The sequence below is a fragment of the Mobula hypostoma genome, chromosome 7, assembly GCF_963921235.1.
Source record: "Mobula hypostoma chromosome 7, sMobHyp1.1, whole genome shotgun sequence".
NCBI lineage: Eukaryota > Metazoa > Chordata > Chondrichthyes > Myliobatiformes > Myliobatidae > Mobula > Mobula hypostoma.
Window position 1 is genome coordinate 117,258,208 of NC_086103.1, and position 25,258 is coordinate 117,283,465.

At 45.7% G+C, this 25,258-nt stretch overlaps 1 protein-coding gene across 1 annotated transcript in view; it reads right to left on the bottom strand.

The window, feature by feature from the left end:
* Positions 1-1,109: 1,109 nt before the first annotated feature.
* The window catches only part of LOC134349001 (deuterosome assembly protein 1-like), a 102,973-nt gene continuing 78,824 nt past the window's right edge, over positions 1,110-25,258 (bottom strand). Inside the window, exons 10-11 of the mRNA XM_063052835.1 lie at positions 8,448-8,763; positions 1,110-1,322 (exon numbers count right to left, since the gene is read on the bottom strand). Of these exons, the coding sequence (XP_062908905.1) occupies positions 1,110-1,322; positions 8,448-8,763 (529 nt within the window). The remainder of the gene's footprint in view (positions 1,323-8,447; positions 8,764-25,258) is intronic.

Genomic DNA, 25,258 nt, shown 5'->3' on the forward strand with positions numbered 1-25,258 from the left:
TACTTTTAAAAGCCAAATTCCGAGGGGAATAAACATAGTGGTAACAGGAGGAAGAAAGGAAGTTCATTAGCCCTTCTCTTTTGGGGTGTGTAGACAGCAGGTTCAATGATCAGTAAAATTGATTTGAAGGGAAGTTCAGTGATCAAGCGATTGCTCAGTGGAGGCCAGATGGTGGCATACTAACAAACAGTGACTGCTGTTAATACTGAAAGAGAGTAAGGGAGTAAAGGGAAATGACATTAGTAGTGACAATTAGTGCAGCAAAGGTGGGGTAAAACATGAGGAACAGAATTGCTTAATTGGAGAACCAGTAAAAGTAAGAGTTAAAGGATAAGAAAATACAACAGAAAAGCAAAAACATTCATGAAAATCTTGGGCCCCATCATGAGAGCTAACAACTGCCATTTAAATGCTGATAAATTTGTGATCTGTGTGTATGCTGTCAAATGGAGAAGTCCCATTCTTACTGACAGAAATAGGATGAATAATGTTGATGTATTATCACGCGAGCTGTATATTTGGTGAGGCAGCAAGATCAGGCTAAAGTAATATATGGTGCGCAAGCACACATACATCAAATACGTTACAGTAGAGGAATTAATTGAAGATACAAGATACTTAAGGTTTTAACTATATACTGTATTAATATGGGTACATGGTACCTGATCTCATAATCATCCAGCCATACCTTGTGATTTCATCAATTGTATCGATTTCTCAACAAAAGGCTGGTAATGAAGTATTAAAAAAATCTTTAATTTTAAATTAACTGCAAATACATTCATGATGATGTATCCTCCTCTTTCCGCCTGTTACTTCACTGGCGTTGAAGGCAGCAGCGAAGGATCTCCATCTCTTGCGATGTTCAGGGCTTCGTTCATCGTGTTAGTGGCTTCATGATGATATTTACAAAAATATTTTTCACCAAAGAAAGTTCACTTTTGGAAACTACGAACTAATAATTAAATAAATTTAGTAAATTTATGCACATGCATAATCACAATTAATGTGTCAGTCAGGAACATAACAGTTCAATTAATTTATAAAGTCAGGAATTTAATTCATTTACTATGTTCTACATAGACCAATATCAGGCAATACACACCATTTCAGATATCTTGACAAGTGCATCGTGAACATGAATATATTGTATCTGGTAAATATATTTTGGTTCTTGCATGCGTCTTAAGTGTATGCTTTGATTCAGACGTTAGTTCATCGATATGGGAATTAAGCAACTTCTCCAACACCCGGGCTCGTTCTTCTTCTTCTTCGAGGAAATGTGCTGTTACTGAAGAAGTATCTGATATCTCTGTGGGAGACTAAACAGCAGAAATACAGTAAATCATTGCAATGACATGAGACATATTTCATTTGGGGGTACAATTACATTTGCATTTTAGCAGATATACTTATCACTATTGAATATCCCATTGAATAATTGTTCTGATTTCATTATTTGGAAATAGCAACTATTCCAATTATTTGTGAATATTATACCTGCAGAAACAATTACTTATAACCTGTTTACACAATTTATATATATTTTTTACAGGAGCCAAATGCAGTATCATTTCAATACTACTGTGAAACTGTAGAATTAGTGAAAAATATTAAAACGAGTAGGCTAAATTGTCATTTTCACCCAGCATCCATAAATTTGGAAATGCAGATCACCTGATTCTTATGAAATAAAATTTCATGGATTTTCATGGAAGTAGAATGGGATCTGCAATCAATGGGTCATCCAGTTTGGCAGATTATTAGGTAAAGGTTATTGGGTATTGGAAAATCTAAAATTTACCCCAGGAAATCCTCCACATCCTAAGAACACTACCTGCTCCATATCCACAAGTACGTTTAACTGTTGATCATGCAACTTTTATTTCTTGGATCCCATGTTACTTAATGATAAATGATTTCACTTCATTGACCAACACACACAAAATGCTGGAGGAACTCAGCAGGCCAGGCAGCATCTATGGAAAAGAGTATAGTCGACGTTTTGGGCCAAAACACTTTGGCAGACCTAGAGGAAAAGTGCTGAGGGGTAGACTTAAAAGGTGGGAGGAGAGTAGAGAGAAACAGCAGGAGCGAAATCAGTGGGGAGGGATGAATGGGCAAGGGAGTCCTGTAGGGGCAGTTCCCTGCAGAAAGAAGGTAGGGGTTGGGGGGAAGATGTGCTTGGTGGTGGGATCCCGTTGGAGGTCGCAGAAGTTTTGGAGAATTATGCGCTGGATGCGGAGCTAATGGGATGGTAGGTGAGGATAAGAGGAACCCTATCCCTGGTAGGGTGGCTGGCGGGTGGGGTAAGAGCAGACGTGCATGAAGTGAAAGAGATGAGGTTGAGGGCAGTGTTGATGGTGGAGGAAGGGAATTGTCAATACTGTGTCTTTCAATATCAAAATTGGTACCATTACCCTGTTCTGAAGGAGCCTACACATCATCTCTTTCTCCTTGGAATCAAATATGTTATTCTCAATACCTCTTTCCCTAGAAGTTTTTGGATATGGCACTTGTCAATCTGTGCCTGTTATCCCCTCTCCCCTCTGCAAATACTCAAATTAGGCTTTCACTCTTATCATAACACTGAAATGGTTCTATCCACAGTTAGAAATGAGCACCTCCATAACTGGTACGATGTTCACCCGACCTCTGTACTCTTTGCCTCAATTAATCATACGATCCTCCTCTCTGACTTCCTTATATTGTGCAATTACTCTTCCTTGGTTCCATATCTATTTGATCTCAGACTTATATCGGCTCTTCACCGTTCCATTAGTGCTCCTAATCATGTGCTTTAACTTACCGCTTTCATTTACCTGATACCATTATGTAAAGACATGAAATGCTGATAACATGCAGCTCTTCATCATCTCAACTGATTTATCCAGTGCTTCTGTTGTTATATTGCTTGTCCAATCCTGAACTAGTAGAGCTCCAGTTAGATTTATCTCAACTAAAGTCACGAAATTCAGCTCTTACTGCGAGATCCAACCCCTTCATAAATTGTTTTTCCTCCTTCTCTATTCCCTAATGGTGAACCAAATTACTTGCAGTCTTTGGAACCCAGTTAATCACAAGATGAGCTTCCAAACTGATATATTTTCAAAAACAGGGATTTCCTATTTCTACGTCTGTAACAATGCCTGCATTAGTCATCCCCTGTTGTATCCATTAGACCACAAGACATAGGAGCAGAATTAGGCTACTTGGTCCATTGAATCTGCTCTGCCATTCCATCATGGCAGATTTATTATCCCACTCAACTCCATACAACTGCCCTCTCACCATATCCCTTGATGCCCCAACCATTCAGGAATCTATCAACTTCCGCTTTAAATATACGCATGGACTTGGCCTCCACCGCAGTCTGTGGCAGAGCACTCCACAGATTCACCACTCTTTGGCGAAAGTAGTTCCTCCTTACTTCTGTTGTAAAAGGTCACCACACAATTTTGAGGCTGTGCCCTTCAGTTCTGTATACCCCCATCAGAGCAAATATCCTCTCCACATCCACCTTTCCTAGTCCTTCCAACATTTGGTAGGTTTCAATGAGATACCCACACGTTCTTATAAATTCCAGTGAATACTGAGCCAAAGCTGCCAAACCCTCTTCATATGTTAACCCCTTCATTCCAGGAATCATCCTTGTTAACCTCCTCTGTACTCTGTCCAATGGCAATATATCCTTTCTGAGACAAGGATCTCAAAACCGTTGACAATACTCCTAGAGCGGCCTAACTAGTGTCTTCTAAAGCTTCAGCATTATCTCCTTGTTTTTATATTGAAATAATTGCCAACATTGCATTTGCCTTCTTTACCATAGACTCAACCTGTGAATTAACCTTCTGGGAGTCTTGCACGAGGACCCCTAAGTCCCGTTGCAGCTCTGATTTTTGAATTTTCTCTCCATTTAGAAAACAGTCCATGCCTTTATTTCCTCTGCCAAAATGCACTACATCCCTAAACTGTTTTCCATCTGCCACTTCTATGCCCATCCCCCCAATCTATCTAAGCCCTTCTGCAGACATCCTGTTTCCTCAACACTACCTGCCCACGCACCTATCATCGTTTCATCTGTAAACTTGGCCACAAAGCCATCAATTCCTTCATCCAAATCATTGACTTAAACATGAAAAGAAGTGGTCCTACCATCAACCTCTGTGGCACACCTGTAGTCACTGGCTGCCAACCCAAAAAGCCCCCTTTATTCCCACTCTTTGCCTCCTGCTAGTCAACCAATCTTCTATCCATGCTAGTACCTTTCCTATAATACCATGGGCTCTTATCTTGTACCCTCTTTTATATTATTGGCTAGCTTAAGCTTCATAGTTCATCATTTCTCTCTTTATGTCTTTTTTAATTGCTTCTGTTGGTTTTTAAAAGCTTCCCATCTTCTGCCTTCCCAGTCATATTTGCTACATTATATACCCTCTCTTTAGCTTTAATGCTATCTTTGTCAGCCACAGTTGCCTCATCCTCCCTTTAGAATACATTATCGTTGGGATGCATCTTTCTTGCACTTTCTGAATTTCCCCCAGAAACACCTGTCATTGATGTTCTGCCATCATCACTGCTGGTGTGCTCTTCCAGTCAACTTTGGCCAGCTCCCCTCTCATGCCTTTGCAATTCCTTTTCCTCCATTCATAATAATGATACATCTGATTTTAGCTTCTCCTTCTTAAACTGCAGGGGGAATTCTATCATATTATGATCACTGCCTCTTTAGAGTTTCACTACCTTAAATTTCCTAATCATTACATAACAGTAAATCCAGAATCGCCATTCCCATAGTGGGCACAACCACAAGGAGCCATAAAAACCGATCTCATAGCATTCTACAAATTCCCTCTCTTGGGATCCAGCAGCAACCTAGTTTTCCCCAATCTACCTGCATGTTGAAATCCACATAACTATCACAACATTGCCCTTTTTACATGCCTTTTCTATCTTCCATTGCAATTTGTAGCCCACATCCTGGCTGGTGTTTGAAGGTCTACATATAACTCCCATCAGGGTCTTTTTACCTTTGCAGTTTCTTAACTCCACCCACAGGGACTCTACACCCTCTAATCCTATGTCACCCCTTTCTAAGGAATTTGATTTCATTTTTCACCAAGAGCCACCACACCCCCTTGGCTTACCTGCCTTCTCTTTCGATGCCATGTGTATCTATGGATGTGGATGTTAAGCTCCCAACTATGATCTTCTTTCAGCCATGACTCAGTGATAGCAACAACATCACATCTGCCAATCTCTAACTGTGCTAAGAGATCATCTACATTATTCCATGTACTGTGTGCATTCAAACATAACACCTGCAGTCCTATTTTCATCACCCTTTTTAATTTTGGCCCCCTGTTAGATTTTAACTCATCCCACTGACTGTAATTTTGCTCTACCATTTGCCTGTCCTTCCTCACAGTCTCACTACACACTGCATCTAGTTGTATATCAACTGCCCCATCCCCAGCCCTATCACACCAGTTCCTGTCCCCCTACCAAATTAGCTTTAACCTCCCCAACAGCTCTAGCAAACCTGCCTGCGAAGAAATTGGTCCCTCCTCAGGTTCAGGTGTAACCCATCCCTTTTTGTACAGGTTGCACCTTCCCCAGAAGGGATCCCAATGATCCAGAAATCAGAAACCCTCTGCTCCCTTGCACCAATTCATCAGCCACATATTCATCTGCCAAATTATCCTATTCTTACCCTCATTGGTACTTGCACAGGCAGCAATTCAGAGATTACTACCCTGGAGGTCCCACTTTTCAGCTCTATACCAAACTCCCTAAATTCTTTCTTCAGGATCAACTCCCTTTTCCTACCAATGTTTTGATGAACCAAAACAAACACTTGAGGGCTGCTGTTAAGCAAATGACACACCTCACTGTATGTTTCAATGTAAATGTGATGAATTTAATTTGAATATGAACTTGTCCATCCTCTGCCCCCACCACATCCCATTCAGAAATCACTCAGATCTGCAGAAGGCTCGAGGAAAATTACTACTAAGCAAACAGTAAACACAAGAAAGTCTGTAGATGCTGGAAATCCAAGGCAACACACACAAAATGCTGGAAAAATTCAGCAGGTTAGGCAGCATCTATGGACTGGAATAAATAGCTGATGTTTCGGGCCAAGACCCTTCTTTGGGACACTTTATAAATCCTTTCTAAATCCACTTTCTGTCAACCAGTTTGCTTTACAGAACACGGTGATTGATAAAATCGATGAAACCGCATTGTAGCACAGCAAACATTAGTACTTAGGTTGTGGGTGTCATTTTTTAAATTTTATTTTGGTTAAGAGCTTATTGCTATACTAGATGACTTTTTAAATAGCATTTGTGTTTAGGCTCTGAATGTGTTCCGTCCCATAGAACTTTTCAACACGACAGTATGACAAGATAAAACAATGGAATTGAGCCTTTGCAAGTGGAAGTAAATGAATGCAAAAGATAATTCAATCTATGAAACAAAGTCAAAAAGTTAACTGCTTTGAGGCCTAGGACTGTCAAGTCAATTTGTCCCTCCAGTTTCGGTATTCTCTTTGTATTTTTATCCCCTCTGAAGGCACTTGTTCAAATACTGGGATAGCATTGACTGAGGTGAATAGTGTGAACTTAATTTTGGTGTGGCGTTGAAGGGCCAGTGGATATTGGGGAGTATTCTTTTTGGATTGATAATTGGGATTTACTGTGCATAACTGAAAATTATAGAAAATTAAAAAATGCATCACATTGTTAAAATCTTAACATTATTACATGCTATTGGTGATGTTAGCAAATCATTTCCATATTTAGTGCTGCTTTCAAATATGAATAAAGCAAGCTAAAAGTTAAGAGGTATGAGTTGGCCATGGCAGACTGGGAAATTATATTAAGAAGTACAGCAATGCATGAGCAATAATTAGCTTTTAAAACTTCAGTATTAGTTAACAAATAATAATGCATCTCTTTATGGCAAATAATTCCAGTATGATTAATAAGCAAAGCTAAAGTAAAGATTTGATCAAATAAAGAGGTTTATGATGTTGGCAAAAATGTTAAGGATTGGGAAGAATTCCAAATTCAGCAAAGGTGAAGTAGAAGATGAGAGCGGGCTAGAAGCAGAGAAATGGATTACAAGAAAAGACAAGAACCAGTAAATGTTGGTCTCTTGCTTTTGGTACAACAGAAATTATACTGGGGAGAGAAATCACAGGGAACTCTTTGCCAGTTAGGTTGACATCCATAGCAGGAAATTTACAAAGCAAGTAGGAATAGCACATTTGGATAATAGTTATCAGATTAGGCAGCGTTAAACTAAAGTCTATTGGGAATTTTTAAAAGTTCTAACTTGCAGAATAGATAAAGATGGAACCAATGGATTTGAATATCAGATTTTTGGAAGTTCTTTGATAGGGTGTTACATAAGAGGTAACTAATCAAGATTGGGAGCACGTGTTATTGGGGCTAAAATGGATGAAGATTTGGTGAATGGACAGAAGACAAAGTGTAGGATATAACTGTGTCATAAAAAGATTGAGAGTCTGTGACCAATACAGTTCCTTAGGGATCAGTGCTGAGGCCCCAGCTGTTGTCATTGAGTGACAACATGTCATTGAGTCACATGAGGAGATCTAGTTTCATATAGTCAAGTTAGATGGTACTGTTGCCTGTGAAGGGAGATAAATACAGACTAAGTGGACAAAACATAAAATTTGGAATATAGCATGGAAAATAGCTTTGGTTTCAGGTGAAAAACCAGTAAGGGGAAAGATCAAGGTGTGGGGGAGGCGAGGTAGGGAGGGGATAGGCTTGAAAGGTGAAGAAGGAATAGGGGGAAGCACAATGGGTAGTAGAAGGAGGCGGACACATGAAGGAGGTGATAGGCAGCTGGAGGAGGGGGCAGAGTGAAACTGGGATGGGGGAAGGAAGGGGGAGGGAATTACCAGAAGTTGGAGAATTCAATGTTTATGCCAAGGGGATGGAGACTACCCAGACAGTAAATGAGGTGTTGAAACTTGATGAGAGACCGAAAACCTGATTGGATGAGGACTAACCAATCAGGAGGGACGAACTACAGGAGTATAAATACCACCAGACTAGACATGTCCAGGCATCATCTCTGAAGAAGATGGCAGAGTCTGTCATTGAAATGCCGGTTAAAATCAACACCTGTACCTGGCTGGAGGCCCAAGAAGAGTTAATTTGTCACATATGGCAGGAAAACACTAGATCCTTTTTCAGGATATCAGAACTTCCTTCACCTTTTCTAAATAAAAATGGTGTCTACTTTAACAGGCAGGGAGTGGCTCTGATGACGTAACATTCTCCCATTCTGCGCACAGATATCAGCCTAGATTCTTGAATCCTTTTAATTAAGCAGTAAAAGTGCTACTGTAAAACAAAACCAGAAATTTTCTGAGAGTTGTAAATAAATTCTTATAAATAAACACTCACCAATGGCAGGAAGCTCCCGTTGGTAAGGACAGTAGACAGAGAATCACCAGATTTGTTTACATCAACAAATGGTTCACTCATACCATTGCAACGAGTATCTGCGGTTATAATTCTGGGTGTTAAGTTTCTTTCCGGTGAATACTCTCTGTTTTCTGTGCTTCCGAAATGAGGTGCAGACATATTAAAACACTTCTGAATGCTGCAGTTCTTCTGAAGGCTCTTGATTTTCTCTTCATAATGTTGTACAGTTTGTTTAAGCTTGGTCTCCATGTTCCTCATTTGTTTCTCATTTTCTTGTTGCAATTTCTTTGCTCTCCTACAACTCACAAAAACAAAGAAGAAATTTTGCAACTTAATAGAATTTCTACCTGAGTTAACAACATTCTATGCCGTATGCCACAGAATGTGATTATCTTTCAAAGTCAACAGAGCTACTGTAATTCAAGTAAAAATGTCCTCTTTTCCTAAAGTAGAGTTTGAAATATTACTTCCAAGTTGCTTGCTGCTCTCACTAACTTCTTCTACATGGCTAACCCTTGTGGATATTCGACCATGAAGGAAGCAATCATCATATCCAAGTCTTAACTTCTCCCTCTTGAAATCAACACCTGACAAACTTCTATATGTGTGTAATGGAGAGTATATTGACTGGTTACATCACAGCCTGGCACGGAAGCACCAACAACCTTGAATGGAATATCCGACAAAAGGTAGTGGATGCAGCTCAGGCTGTCACAGGGTAAGCTCTCCCAACCACTGGGTGTATTTACATGAAATGCTGTCACAGGAAAACAGCATTCATCATCAGGGACACCCACTACCCAGGACATGCTCTCTTCTCACTGCTGCCATAAGGAAGAAGGCACTAGAGCCTCAGGACTCGCACCACCAGGTTAAGGAACAGTTATTACCCCTTAGCCATCAGGCTCCTGAACCAGTGGGGATAACACAACTTGCTCCATTACTGAAATGTTCCCACAGGCTATGGACTTACTTTCAAGGACTCTTCATCTCATGTTCTTGATATTTATTTATTATTATTTCTTTTGTATTTGCAACAGCATGTATCTTGCACATTGGTTGTTTGTCTGTCCTGTTAGGTACGGTCTTACATTGATTCTGTTACATTTCTTAAATTTTCTATGTATGTCCACAAAAAATGAATCTCAGGGTTGTATATGGTGACATACATGTGCTTTGATAATAAATTTACTTTGAACTTTGAATACAGGTGCTCTTTTCATAATGTATTAATGAACAGAGAAAGAGTAACTAATATATTTTTTTAATGTGTGGCGGGTCAGATATACGTGTGTGTGTGTGTGTGTGGTGGGGGGGTCATATAAATGTGTGTGTGTGTGTGTGTGGTTTTATATATACCACACATGGACGTAATCATGGACATAATGATTTACATACTTAGAAGTGGTTTTATATAAAACTCAGAAAAGATAAAAGGGTCTGAACACAGCACTTCCCGATCCCAATTTCTCAACATCACAAGGGATATTTACCCAATCGATTAAGTGATTATAGGAACATAGCATGCCCTGTTCTGATCACATACCATACAGAATGTTCTTAGGTTCTGTATTAATCCATTTTTGTATATGCTTAAAATGAAATTAGCAAGCTGCAGTTGATGATGGGGTGGGTAAGAGGATTTCTTTTGATATCATATTTCACTGAAATCATTTGAACAATACGTGCAATGTGGCTGCAATCAGCTTTATGTTAAGCAGAACTGAAATAGCAGGCAGAATAGATGTTGAATGGACTTTTAAAATCTTTTCTCCTCTTTTCCATGAAATCTCAATCACCAATATGATGGTTGAGACAATATCAAGGGTGTAAGGAGAATGAGGAACTGAAAGGACTAAGTATGTCAAAAAATAATACTGTCAGCTAGTATGTTGATACATCCCATGGTCCCAGTGATCTACATGTCAGAGTATTGAAAGAAGCAGTTATAAAATAACAGACAATTTATTTATTATCTTCTTTTGCAAAATAGTTATGTCCAGGGCATCATTTATATTATCCTTTATCATAGGGAACTGTGTATTTGATTATAACTTTCTTCAGTATTTACTTCTATCTTATATTTTGCCGATGCAACACATTAGTAACAGTACTACTTAGATGACAATAAGAATTGACAAGGAAAATTATAAGGTCTCTGTTTCTGGAAAAAAATTGCAGTGGGGGCCATGAAACAGGTCCTCATGTATGTATTGGACCCAGCCCAAACACAGTGGGACACCCCAGGAGACCCATTGTAATGCATTTTATCAGTGGAACTACAGATGGCGGAGTTGGCAGCAAGATTTCCTGTGGGACCCTGACCCAGGTCTTTCTACCAGATGACCTATTGCTATCATATAATCTCACTGAAATTTTAAATGATAGCCATAGGTTGGCTGCTTCTAGTAAATTTAGGCTAGTGGGAAAGCTATCAATGCTGTCTAATGCAGTGCAAGATGATATACTAGGAGAGTTAAAGACATCATTAGTCTACACTATGCAAAATGGTAATTAAGTTGACAGCCTTCAAAATATCTGGGTGGTGAACAATCAAGCGAGTGTGACATCGAATATGTAATAGTGATTACATTGTGAGTGTGGCTGTCAATGATAACATACTGCCAAAAATTGTCTGTTTACAACATCTCCATTAAATAATAGTGCAAAGTTTAAATCTTGAAACTTCAAAAAGTAACTAAGTTTCCTATCAAAGGTAATCTTGTATATATTAACCTCAGATAACAACTAGTAGCCAGTAGGGTTGGTTGGTACCATCTGAGGGGAATAATGATCGTAGTGATTTTTGGCAAGGTATACATCTCTAGAGTTAGAAAATATGAGATAGCATTAGACCAGTGATAGATTTATTTCTTCGAATAAGTAATCACTTTTTGTATATATTCCATATTAACATCAGTACAGCAGAAAATGATACCCCCCCACCCCAGGTAAAAAACCTCATATGGAGAGATTTCTGGAGTTTTATCAATGTCATGATATTTTCCATATTGTTGTATCAAATCAAAATAATCTTAAGCTTTTGTCATAGCATGTAGAATTATAGTACAATAATTCACATGACCATAACCTAGGCCCCATTTGGTTGTAAAATGAATATATTTAATCAAAGACTGCTTTCCATACTTCCATAAACTATTAATAATCATAATAATTTTCCAAGTCTTCCACGTCTTCCACATCTTCATCTGCACTTTCCACACTCTCTGAGGTGGATGCCTGGTTCTCACAGTCTGCCAGTGTACACATGTCAGTACACCTGAGGCCATTTGCAATACACATATATCTTGGGAGTGAACATTTTTTTGGACAGTTACAGGCCAGTAGATCCAGGATAGCATCGGGTGCTGGCTGGCCTTCCATCCAGTGCACCACCAACTGTTCAGCTTCCTCTTCTCTCTCCATCTTCCATCCTCTGCCAACAGGGCTTGGCACTTGTGGGTCCTTCTCCAAACATCTTCTCCATATACCAGCCTGGTAGTTGGCTTGCTGTGCATGTTTTGTTAAGCAGTCCTTGCATGGTGGGAGTTGATGACTTTCGATTTCACCTTTTTTGGCACAGAAAAGGTGATACCTGAGCTCATTGACCTTGGTGGTCGATGCTTTTGGGACATACAGGAGACAAGTAAATGCCTCCAGTTTGTCCATCAGTTCTGGGGAGATGTCCCATTCCTGACCCAACTCTAAGGATGTGTCCCGAGTTTCCCTGTTGCTGGTCAGAAGTTTTAGGGCACTTGTCTTCCCCTTGCCTTCAAAAGCGCTTACAATGTCACGTCCTGTATATGCATGCAACCCGATGAGAGCCCTACAAACCTCTATTCCAACAGTGGCAGCAACCTTCCTGATGTCTACAAGCCTTGTATGGGTTCTAGTGCCACACTTCTGGAACAATGGGGCCTCAATCTTGTCACAAAATGCTAAAGACATCTGTGTCTTCTGAGCAGATCACTACAGATTGGTATCCCTCTCTTGTGGCACGGGCAGCATGGAGAAGTAGGCGGCCATCTGCTTCTTCTTGTTGACACTGCAGAGTTGACACCTCCTTACTGTCTTGAGATGTGATTTTGTAACATGTGTCATTCAGAGTTGCATACAGAATCTTCTCCTGTAGCTTTGCTCTGTACTCCGCCTTCCTCCATTCATGGACAATGAAGCTAATGAGACTATTTTTGTTACTGACTTTGGTCAGGAAGCTCCTCCACTGCCTCACCACCTGTGAGCCTGTGATGCCTTGCAACTCATGACCAGTCTCTTCACCCCATAGAGATCTTTCACTATTCTTGATAGCGTTCTCCTTGTATGTGTCTAACACAACATCTATTCTGCTACTCTGACTGCCTTCCCTCACAGCCATACCCAGAATTGTTGTGGCAACATCTCTGAAAGTAACTTGATCACCTTTCGCTCTTTGGACCAAGTTCATTCCATCAACCACTGTAGCAGAGTTTCCTGGGAGTTGCTCTTCTACTGCTACATTTTTCTGCAAGGTTGTGGCTAAAGTAGCTTTATTTGTCTCTCTCAGCAATCCTTCTGGTATGGACAGGACCCAGGGCAATGGTCCAGGGGGATGAGAAAGGATATCCTCCATACGTAGACTGCACCCTTGTGCCATCACTATGATGCATCCAAACAAAGACCTGTCTGCTTTCAAGATGATCGCCCTCACACTTGATTTCACTTCTCTCTTCTTACACATATCACTGAATGTTTTCAGCTTGTTGGTTTTCATTGGGGCATGGAATTTCTTTGCTGGTAGGTCTTCCTCTAGTCTCTCATCCTTGAAGGTTGCATGGCATTGCTCACCAAACTCATATGCCTTCATCAGGTCGGAGGCAATGTTCTTGGGGGCTGCCTTTGCCATAGAGATGCTAATGAGGTCCCACTTCTCTGCAAATGGCAGGAACTGGATACTGATTGTGGATGATCAGCCATGATCACAGTGAATGGCAGTGCTGGCTCGAAGGGCCGAATGGCCTACTCCTGCACCTATTGTCTATTGCCTGTTGAGCCATTCATGTATGAGGCTAACCACTGCTGAAACTGCTTCCTCATCTTTCTGGATTCTTGGCCACTGTAGCTCCGCGTGACAAAGCTCTGATTTGTTGGCCTGCACCATCTCCCTTATCTGTCCCAGGAATGCACTGCAGTGCTCAGCTGTTATGTAGTAATGCTTGATAGCTCCAGCATTCAGGCTGAACCGTGATGTGCCTCCAGGAGTTTGTGTGTCTTTGTTCACTGTGGCTTCAACAGCCTGGTCCACAGGGATCTGCCCAAAGGGGTTGTTACTTGACAGCTGCACTGAGAATTGGCCTGTTGAAGCACCTTCAATAACTCCAAAAGACTGAGGTTTGGTAAAATACTGAAAGACTTTTATTCGCTGTACAATACAACCTCCACAGTGAGTGTCTGCCCCCGGACTGAGGGGGAGGGGCAAGGCGAACACCTTTACACAGGACTCTGTGGGAGGAGCCTCAGGGGCAGTCAGCAGAGGGGTGTGTCCAGACAGGTAACCGAGTTACAACATATATATATGGTTTACCACATTCACCCCTCCTTTTTTTAAAAAGAGTCCCGCGGGGTGAAATGACTGACAATATTTACAAGTATATTTACAGGTCAAGTCTATCAGGCGGTCGAGTCCGTCGCTGTGATCTACGTAGCACTGGTGGTGATTGCATTGGCGATGGCGGTTGTGCTGGCTCCGGCCTGACTTGAGGTGTCAGCACATTAGGCGTTGGTAATCCCTCGTGCGTGTGCGTCGCGCCCGGTATGGGAGTGTCGTGTGGTGTCTGTGTAGGGCTTGGAGTGCGCGGTGTCTCGTGGGTATATATATCGGTGGGTACGGGGTTAATAGTCACCATGGGGTGTTCGGGGTAGGGGCCCGGAGCTCCTGCGGGCGTCAGGTTGCAGATGGAGACCGTGTCCTCCCGCCCATCAGGTAAAACTACATAGGCATACTGGGGGTTCACATGAAGTAAGTGAACCCTCTCGACCATCGGGGAGTATTTATTGCTCCTCACATGTTTCCGGAGCGGCACTGGCCCTGGGGACGTCAGCCAAGTTGGTAGGGTGGTTCCAGTGGTCGACTTTCTGGGAAAAGAAAAGAGCCGCTCATGAGGGGTGGCATTGGTGGCTGTGCATAACAGGGAGCGGATGGAGTGGAGTGCCTCGGGAAGGACCTCCTGCCAGCGGGAGACCGGCAGTCCCTTTGACCTGAGGGCTAAGAGTGTGGCTTTCCACACTGTGACATTCTCCTTCTCCACCTGTCCATTCCCCCAGGGATTATAGCTCGTGGTCCTGCTAGTTGCAATTCCCCTAGCCAGCAGGTATTGGCGCAGCTCGTCACACATAAATGAGGACCCTCTGTCACTGTGGATATAGCATGGGTATCCGAACAGAGTGAAGAGCTTGCGCAGGGCTTTTATAACTGACATGGTAGTGGTGTCAGGGCAGGGGATGGCGAAGGGGAACCGCCAGTACTCGTCGATAACATTAAGAAAGTACACATTGCAGTTGGTGGAGGGAAGGGGGCCCTTAAAGTCAACACTCAGTCGCTCAAAAGGGTGGGTGGCCTTGATGAGTTGTGCCTTTTCAGGTCGGTAGACGTGTGGTTTGCACTCTGCGCAGACTTGGCAGTCCCTGGTCATCATCCTGATCTCCTCAAGGGAGTAAGGCAGGTTCCGGGCTTTCACGAAGTGGAAAAGCCGAGTGACCACCAGGTGGCAAAGATCTACATGTAGGGCGTATAGCTGGTCGATCTGCGTGCTGGCGCATGTTCCCCCGGATAGGGCATCGGAGGGCTCATTGAGCTTCCCAGTCCTGTACATGATGTCATAGTTGTAGGTGGAGAGTTCGATTCTCCACCTCAGAATTTTATCATGTTTGATTTTGCCTCGCTGTTGGTTATTAAACATGAATGCGACTGAGCGCTGGTCAGTTAGCAGGGTAAACCTTTTGCCGGCAAGATAGTGCCTCCAGTGCCTTATAGCTTCCACTATGGCCTGGGCCTCTTTCTCTACCGCAGAGTGCCGAATTTCAGGGCCTTGAAGGGTACGGGAGAAGAACGCCACTGGTCTTCCTGCCTGGTTGAGGGTAGCAGCCAGTGCAAAGTCGGAGGCGTCACTCTCTACTTGGAAGGGAATGGCCTCATCCACCGCATGCATTGCTGCTTTGGCAATGTCCCCTTTTATGCGGCTGAAGGCCGCGCGGGCCTCGGCTGAGAGGGAGAATGTGGAGGACTTGACCAGGGGGCGGGCCTTGTCTGCATAGTTAGAGACCCATTGGGCGTAATATGAAAAGAAGCCCAGGCACCTTTTGAGGGCTCAGAGGGTGTTGGGAAGAGGGAGTTCCAATGGGGGCGCATACAGTCGGGGTCAGGGCCAATGACTCCGTTCTCCACGACACACCCAAGGATAGTGAGTCAGGTGGTTCCGAATACACACTTGTCCTTGTTATAGGTGAGGTTGAAAGCTTTGGCCGCTTGGAGAAATTTTTGGAGGTTGTTGTCGTGATCTTGCCAGTCGTGACCCCAGATGGTGATGTTATTCAGATATGGGAACGTGGTCTTCAGTTGGCACTGGTCCACCATCTGATCCATTGCCCTCTGGAAGACAGATACACCATTCGTGACACTGAAGGGGACGCGCAGGAATTGATAAAGCCTGCCATCTGCCTCGAAGGCGGTGTAAGGGTGGTCCTCCCAGCGGATGGGGAGCTGATGGTAAGCGGATTTTAGGTCTATGGTCAAGTACACCTTGTACTGTGCTATCTGATTGACCATATCCGCGATGCGGGGTAGAGGGTACGCGTCGAGCTGCGTGAACCTATTGATGGTCTGGCTATGGTCCATGACCATCCTATTCTTCTCCCCGTTCCGAACAACGACCACCTGCGCCCTCCAAGGACTTGTGCTTGTCTCAATGACCCCCTCCCTGAGCAGCCGCTGCACCTCCAACTTAATGAAGACTCTGTCCCCTGCGCTGTACCTCCTGCTTTTAGTTGCCACAGGTTTACAGTCGGGGGTCAGGTTGGCGAACAGCAGTGGAGGAGGGATCCTGAGGGTGGAGAGGCCGCAAGTGGCGTCAGTAGTGCGGCAGTTGGCATGGTGTTGGGTGGGATGTGCGGGTCGGTGTGTAGGGGTGGTCAGTAGTGGGGTGTGTGACGTATTCCTACAAAACTGAGGATTTATGACAGTAATTGGTGGGAGGGGTCCATCATACTTCATTGTCACGCTTTTCAGGTGGCTCTGGAAGTCGAGCCCCAATAGCACAGGGGCACACAGTTGAGGCATGACCAGTAACGTAAGGTCTCGATATTCTGTGCCCTGCACCACTAGCGTCGCTACACAACCCTCCCAGATGTCTGTTGTATGCGACCCGGAAGTCATGGTGATCCTCTGATTTACCGGCCGAATCATGAGTCCGCGATGCTGCACTGTGTCCGGGTGGATAAAACTCTCCGTGCTGCCTGTGTCAAACAGGCAGGTTGTCCTGCGCCCCTCCACCAGGATGTCCATTATTGACCTTGCGAGCTGGTGGGGAGCGCTTTGGTCGAGGGTCACAGAGACCAGGGTTGGGTCGCTGTCTTGGTCCGGCGCGGTGGGGTGCCCCTTGAGTACCCGTTGGTCGTAGGCAGTGGGAGGTGGCGCCGACCAAGATGGCCGCCCCCATGTCTCGCACGTGGTGGTGGCGTGCAGGGGAGATGGAGGCAGGCAAGATGGCGACCCCCATGTCTCGCACGTGGTGGCGGCGTGCAGGGGAGATGGAGGCAGGCAAGATGGCGACCCCCATGTCTCACACATGGCGCTGCTCGATCCCGCTCGCGGTTTGGACTTACAGACCTTCGCGAAGTTGCCCTTCTTTCCGCAGCTGGAGCAGGTAGCTTGTCGGGCCGGGCTGCGTTTCTGGGGGTGCTTCTCCAGTCCGCAGAAGTAGCACTTCGCGGACTTGCGACTGGCGGCAGCCGAGGTTGATTCGCCGGCGGGTTGCGGGGTCTGTGGCGCCCACGAGGCCATCGGGGGATCGCATGCCTGGAGAGCCTCGGAGTTATGCAGAGCGGCCTCCAGCATGTTGGCCAGCTCGATCACTGAACTTAAGGTAAGATCAGCTTTTTCCAGCAGCCGCTGGCGCACATACACTGACCTGGTCCCTGTGATGAAGGCGTCTTTCACTAGGAGCTCTGCATGCTGCGCCGCCATCAGCTCCTGGCAATTGCAGGCCCGCACGAGCGTCCGTAGGGCCTGGACAAACTTAGCACTCGATTCCCTGGGGCGTTATTGCCGTGTTGCTAAGCGGTGCCGAGCATAGACGCTGTTTATCGGCCGCAGGTATTGTCCTTTGAGGGCACTCATCGCGCCGTCGTAGTTCGGCTGGTCTCTGATCAGCGAATAGATCCGTGGACTGACCCTGGAGAGTAGAACTCTGCGTTTCGCTACGGGGTCGGTCGCTTTAATCTCCTCTAGGTACGCTTCAAAGCAGGCCAGGCAGAGTTCAAAAGCGTTCCCAGCTTCAGGTGTTTCTGGATCGAGGTCTAATTTGTCGGGTCTCAGAGCATGTTCCATGCTTTAAAATGTACAGCAAATAAAATTGAAGCACCTTCAATAACTCCAAAAGACTGAGGTTTGGTAAAATACTGAAAGGTTTTTATTCGCTGTACAATATGACCTCCATGGTGAGTGTCTGCCCCCGGACTGACGGGGAGGGGCAAGGCGAAACACCTTTATACAGGATTCTGTGGGAGGAGCCCAGGGGCAGTCAGCAAAGGGGCGTGTCCAGACAGTTAACCCACTTACAACATATATATATGGTTTACCACAACTGTCTTGAAGGCCTCACACACAGAAGGGTTCTTCTCTGGGAGGTTCAGCATCTGAGCAAAGCAAGGGGACAGGTACCTGGCATAATTCATCTTATCATAGGCAAAGCACAATGGGATCATGGTTCTTATAGCATGGAAGTGCAACTCCCAGTCCCCCTCACAGAAAGCTACCACCGCTGCAATGCTATCACATATTTTCTAGCACTAGGAGTGTATACCTTGCCAAAAATCACTATAAGAATTATTCCCCCCGGATGGTACCGTTGCCCCAAATTTGGGGTCCTGGCTCACGGACTATATGTAAGATTCTTGAGTCATAAATAAAATCAGATAGGATTAAAAACATGATAAAGAAACATGAAAGGCAGATAAACCTTGATAAAATGGGCTAAAACATTATTCCACATCATAAAACAATTGAAGGTGTTTTTCTTTGGACCCATGGCAGTATTATTCTTTTCTGCACAGGGACTAAGACATCAGGCACAGTACAAGAGGTCTTGCACATCTGAATTTTATTTAAGGGTCTTTCAACCTCTAACCTATTCCACAGAAAAGTCATCTGGTCATTGGATGGAAGGTAGATGGGGTATGGATTAGAAAAGACCATAGAAGGAGAGCAGAGAGGATTGTGGATAGAGACAATCATTGGGTGTGAGGCATTTTCAGGTTGGGATCTACAAACATTTAAATGGAGACACTTGGTAGAAAATGAAAGAATGTTCAGATACTCTATGCTCAGATAATGAGTAGCTGCCTTTAACATCACGGCTGTCTGAAACCGTTTGGTTAAAGCCTATTTAGAGTTCAAGCCTTATATGCAAAGAACAGTTTGTAGACATGACATCAATACATGTGCTTCTTACTTTCAAATAGTATTACGTATATCCAGCTGTCTCCAGGTACAAATGTATTGCAGGATTTAGAGCAAGAAGTCTCAAATGTGTTATGGCTGGACTTAAAACCCAATTGCAAACAAAATTCTAAAGCTTAGTGTATAGAAAAAAATAAATTATTGCCCTATGAGATAGACTATCTGGACTGTATCCTTCACCATTTGGAATGTTCATAGCAAATGAACTACTTTTAAAATGTGAGCACTGTTATAACATACAATGTTCAGACAATCTGTGAAATGCAAACACAGATAATGTGATTGTGACCAGCTAATTTGTTTCAAACCATGCAGATGTTGCAATATGTCTGAGCAATGGGATTATTACTGCTGCAGCAAATACAGAGAGCCAAGCAATTAAAGTATTTTTTTCCAAAGTTAAAAGTTTTCAAAATCTGTGTCAAATCTGAGATAGGAACTTGGGGAAAAATATGAAATTTGATAATTGTGAAGAAATGACTATTGCAAAATTGTATCAAATGTATATATGAGAGAATGCATGGAAACACTATTAAGAAGCCATGATACTGTGGTGACCCACTTTCTAGCACACACGAACCGGCTCACAAAACAGCGCGCGCAGGCAGAGGGCCGGCCCCAAAAAGGGCGCCAGGCCATCTTCACCAGCAGGGGGACAATCCCGCGCACGGAAAGGGTCTGCGATTATGCATTCCCCACAATAGTCCCGCCCAGGGAGGGGGGGAACGGGAAGGCTTTAAAGCAGGCCGCGAAGTTTGAATAAATATCTTTCATCGCAACTCTAACTCACTGACTATGTGTGGTTATTTTAGCGCTGTGTGTAGCACGCTGCTACAATTAGTGACCCCGACGGCCCAAACGATATTTGGACCAGAGGTGACAGACGCCGCATCTGTTCACGCAGTTTTGTTAAAACTGCCAAGCTTTTGGCCACTGAGACTCCGTCTGTGGTTCGAACAAGCAGAAGCTCAATTCCACATTCGGCAGATAACCTCGGAGTCCACTCGTTACTACTACGTGCTGAGCTCCCTCGACCAGGAGACAGCTGCACAAGTTGAGGAGTTTATACAGTCGCCCCCGGAGGACGGCAAATACACAGCATTCAAAGCCCTGCTCATAAGGACTTTTGGACTGTCACGGCGCGAATGAGCACGCCGCTTAATGCACCTGGATGGTTTGGGAGACAGGCCGCCGTCAGCATTAATGAACGAAATGCTGGCCCTGGCTGAAGGACACAAACCCTGCCTCATGTTTGAGCAGGTGTTCCTAGAGCAACTACCTGAGGACATATGCCTGCTGCTGTCCGACACAGATTTCAGCAACCCCTGGGAGGTGGTGGCCCAGGCAGATGTGCTGTGGAATGCCAAGAAGGAAAGAGGGGCATCCGTCGCACAGATCACTAAGCCGCGTGCCCAACGACAGACCAGACCGGGCCTGGCAGCAGAGCCTACAAAACCCGGCGACGGGAGTGAGGAGCCCAATGAACAATGGTGCTTCTACCACCAGTGGTGGGGCACATAGGCCCGCCACTGCAGACCACCCTGCAAATTCCTGGGAAAAGCCAAGGCCCAGCCACCGCTGATGGCTACGGCAGCTGGCCGTCAGGACAGCCTCCTATACGTCTGGGACAAGCAGTCGGGAGGCCGCTTTTTGGTCGACACCGGAGTGGAGATCAGCGTCTTACCTCCAACGAGTTACGACACCCGCAACAGAGAACCGGGACCCACCCTGAGGGCTGCAAATGGCTGCACAATACGAACCTAACGGTGCGGCTACAATTCAGCTCCAGCCGGTTCACGTGGGACTTCACATTGGCCACCGTGGCCCAACCACTCCTGGGGGCGGATTTTCTACGAGCCCACAGCCTGCTGGTCGGCCTGCAAGGGAAGCAATTAGTCCACGCCAAGACTTTTCAAACGTTCTCCCTGGGTGAAGCACAGTTGCCAGCCCCACACCTGGACTCCATCACGCTGTCCGACGATGAATTCACCAGGGTCCTAGCAGATTTCTCATCAGTACTGACACGGCAGTTCACGGCAGCCATGCCCAGACACGGAGTACAGCACCACATCCCGACCCAGGGACCATCCCTCCACGTCAGTGCTCGAAGGCTTCCCCCGGACAAGCTCCGACTGGCGAAGGAGAAGTTCAAGAAGATGGAGGAATTGGGGATCATACGATGGTCCGACAGCCCACGGGCCTCCCCCCTTCACATGGTGCCCAAGGCAACGGAGGGCTGGAAACCATGCGGTGACTACCGCAGACTGAACGAGGCTACAACGCCACACCGCTACCTTGTGCCGCACATTCAAGACTTCGCAGCAAACCTACATGGCGCAAGGATCTTTTCCAAGGTAGACCTCGTCCGGGGATACCATCAAATCCCTGTACATCCGGACGACATCCCCAAAACAGCACTCATCACCCTGTTCGGACTTTTCGAATTCCTCCGAATGCCGTTTGGTCTAAAGAATGCCGCACAGACTTTCCAGTGGCTAATGGACGCGGTGGGACGCGATCTGGACTTTGCATTCATCTGTTTGGACGACATCCTCATAGCCAGCAGTAGTCGGCAGGAGCATCTGTCCCACCTCCGCCAGCTCTACTCCCGCCTGAGTGAATTCGGCCTTACAATCAACCCAGCCAAATGCCAGTTCAGACTCGATACCATCGACTTCCTGGGCCACAGGATTACTAAAGATGGGGCAACCCTGCTGCCCGCCAAGGTAGACGCGGTCCACCACTTCCCCCGACCCAACACAACCAAAGGCCTGCAGGAATTCGTGGGTATGGTGAATTTCTACCACCGTTTCCTCCCTCAGCAGCCCGAATCATGCACCCCCTGTTCACCCTGATGTCGGGTAAGGGCAAGGACATTACCTGGGATGAAGAGGCCGCAGCCGCTTTCATTAAAACCAAAGAAGCCTTGGCAAACGCTGCGACGCTAGTGCACCCCAGAACGGACATTCCTACTGCCCTCACAGTGGACGCATCCAACACAGCGGTCGGTGGAGTGCTGGAACAACTCATCGAGGGTCGCTGGCAACCCCTGGCGTTCTTCAGCAAACACCTACGACCACCTGAACTCAAATACAGCGCTTTCGACCGGGAGCTATTGGCACTATACCTGGCAATCCGGCATTTCAGGTACTTCTTAGAAGGAAGGCCCTTCACCGCGTTCATGGATCACAAACCGCTTACCTTTGCGTTCACTAAGGTGTCCGACCCCTGGTCGTCCCACCAGCAGCGACATCTGTCCTACATCTCTGAATACACGACGGTCGTCCAGCATGTCTCGGGAAAGGACAGAGTCGTGGCGGACGCACTATCCAGACCTACCATACAGGCCCTGTCCCAGGGGGTGGATTATGCAGCACTGGCAGAGGCACAGCAGGCAGACGATGTGATCCCCAGTTACAGGACTGCAGTCTCCGGTTTGCAGCTCCAAGACCTCCCTGTAGGCCCAGGTGAGAGGACCCTACTGTGTGACGTAGCTACTGACCAACCCCGCCTCATCGTCCCGGCAGCCTGGCGGCGGCGAGTTTTCAACTCCATTCACAACCTAGCGCACCCCTCCATCAGGACAATCGTCCGGCTGGTCTCCAACAGGTTTGTTTGGCATGGACTTTGTAAACAGGTCAGTGAATGGGCCAAAACGTGTATGCAGTGCCAAACGGCCAAGGTACAGCGGCACACCAAGGCTCCACCGCAGCGGTTCGAACCCACCCGCCGGAGGTTCGACCACATTCATGTGGATATCGTGGGGCCCCCGTCAGTGTCGCAAGGAGTGCGGTACCTCCTAACTATGATAGACCGGTTCACCAGATGGCCAGAGGCAGTCCCGCTCACCGACACCACCTCCGAATCCTGCGCCCGAGCACTGATCGCAACCTGGGTAGCCCGCTTCAGGGTACCAGCCCACATTACCTCCGACAGAGGCGTCCAGTTCACCTCCAGCCTGTGGTCAGCTATGGCCAACCTTTTAGGAACACAGCTACACCACACAACTGCCTACCACCCACAGTCGAACTGACTAGTGGAGCATTTGCACCGTCACCTGAAGTCGGCTCTCATGGCCCGCCTGGAAGGGCCTAACTGGGTGGACGAACTTCCCTGGGTCCTGCTCGGAATCCGCACGGCACCCAAGGAGGATCTGCACACTTCATCAGCTGAGTTGGTGTACGGCGCACCCCTGGTTGTCCCAGGAGAGTTCATACCAGCCTCAAGGGGGCAAGAGGAAGAACCCACAGCAGTCTTGGACAGACTACGGGAGAGGCTCGGTATCCTGGCCCCCATACCCACTTCACAGCACGGACAGAGCCCGACCTGCGTACCCAAAGACCTGCAGAACTGTAAGTTTCTTTTTGTACAACGGGTCGGACACCGGGCACCGCTACAGTGGCCCTACGAGGGGCCGTTTAAGGTGATCAGGAACAACGGGTCCACGTTCGTGCTAGACATTGGGGGGAGAGAGAAGGTTTTCACAGTGGACCGACTCAAACTGGCCCATGTGGACTAAGCGCAGTCGGTCCAGGCTCAGGCACCGTGGCACAGGGGCAGACCTCCCAAACAGAGGCCGATCCAGACTGTGGACATTGGGGGAGGTATCGCCGGTTCTGGGGGGGGGGGGTAATGTGGCGACTCACTTTCTAGCACACACGAACCGGCTCACAAAACAGCGCGCGCAGGCAGATGGCCGGCCCCAAAAAGAGCGCCAGGCCATCTTCACCAGCAGGGGGAAAATCCCGCACGCAGAAAGGGTCTGAGAATATGCATTCCCCACAGTAGTCCCGCCCAGGGAGGGCGGGAACGGGAAGGCTTTAAAGCAGGCCGCGAAGTTTGAATAAATCTCTTTCATCGCAACTCCAACTCACTGACTACGTGTGGTTATTTTAGCGCTGTGTGTAGCACACCGCTACAATACAACACATCCCGATGCCTTCCCAATCATTATGGGGAATTTTAACCAGGCCACCTTGAAAGAATCTAAATAATTATTACCAATAAATTTCTTATAGTACCAAATCTTTAAAAAAGTTTGTTGATATTTTCTATGTGTCCCTTGAGTGTGGCTCAGGACCTTAGCATGAGCTGCCTCAATCCTGATAAATTGGAAATCTCATGCAGATCGATTCTACATGTTTTTAGTCTACTAAGACGTGGAGCTGGTTTTTCATTGATCATTAACATAGTCTGTCAGATTACAACAGCAGTGGTAAACGTCGCTGAGTACTGGAAGATACTAGATTACAACAGCAGTGGTAAACATGGCTGAGTACTGGAAGATACTAGATTACAACAGCAGTGGTAAACATGGCTGAGTACTGGCCCTGACTCAAAATTGGTGTGTTACATTCTGCTTCATTGATCCATGGCTGCAGTCTATTCCTCACTGCCAGAGCAATTCTGAAGCAGGGGGACTGTTCTAAAGGATTACTTTGTACATAACGGATATCTCCAAGATAATGGATTCCTTACTATTGCAAGGAATAATCCTGAAATAGAAAATATAACTGCAAGCTTCTGCATCTAGCCATCATATGATACACTGCAAGAACAAAATACAAACTACTGGAGGAGCTCAGTGGATCAAGTATTATTTCAGGTTGAGATGTGACATCTGGACTTTTACCAGAAACATTGACTACCCCATGGATGTTTAATTCCTTTAGCAGTTTTTACTCCAGATTACAGCATCTGGAGTGTCTTGTGTCTCCCCTTCAATGAGACTGCAGTGGGAAAAGGGTAATTGTATGTCAGCTGACCCCCATAAAAAAGGGACAGAGGTACATTGTTTCCAGAGGGATTTGAACATTTGCAGGAATTTGTCTGCAGTTTGGTGGTAACACTAGCGACAGTGAGACTAAATGCCACAGGTATCCCTTTATTGATGGCTCTCAGCATATTTCATAGAGTCCTTTTCTAATTCGCATCTTTCAGTCAGTTATATTTCCTCCAGAAACCCAGATACCTTACAAGGAAGCAGTTTCTTCTTCATTACCATGCCTTTCTGCTTTGAGTTTCTCTGACTGTTGTTCCCTTAAATAAGCATTGCCATAAAGTCTCACACAAGCATCAA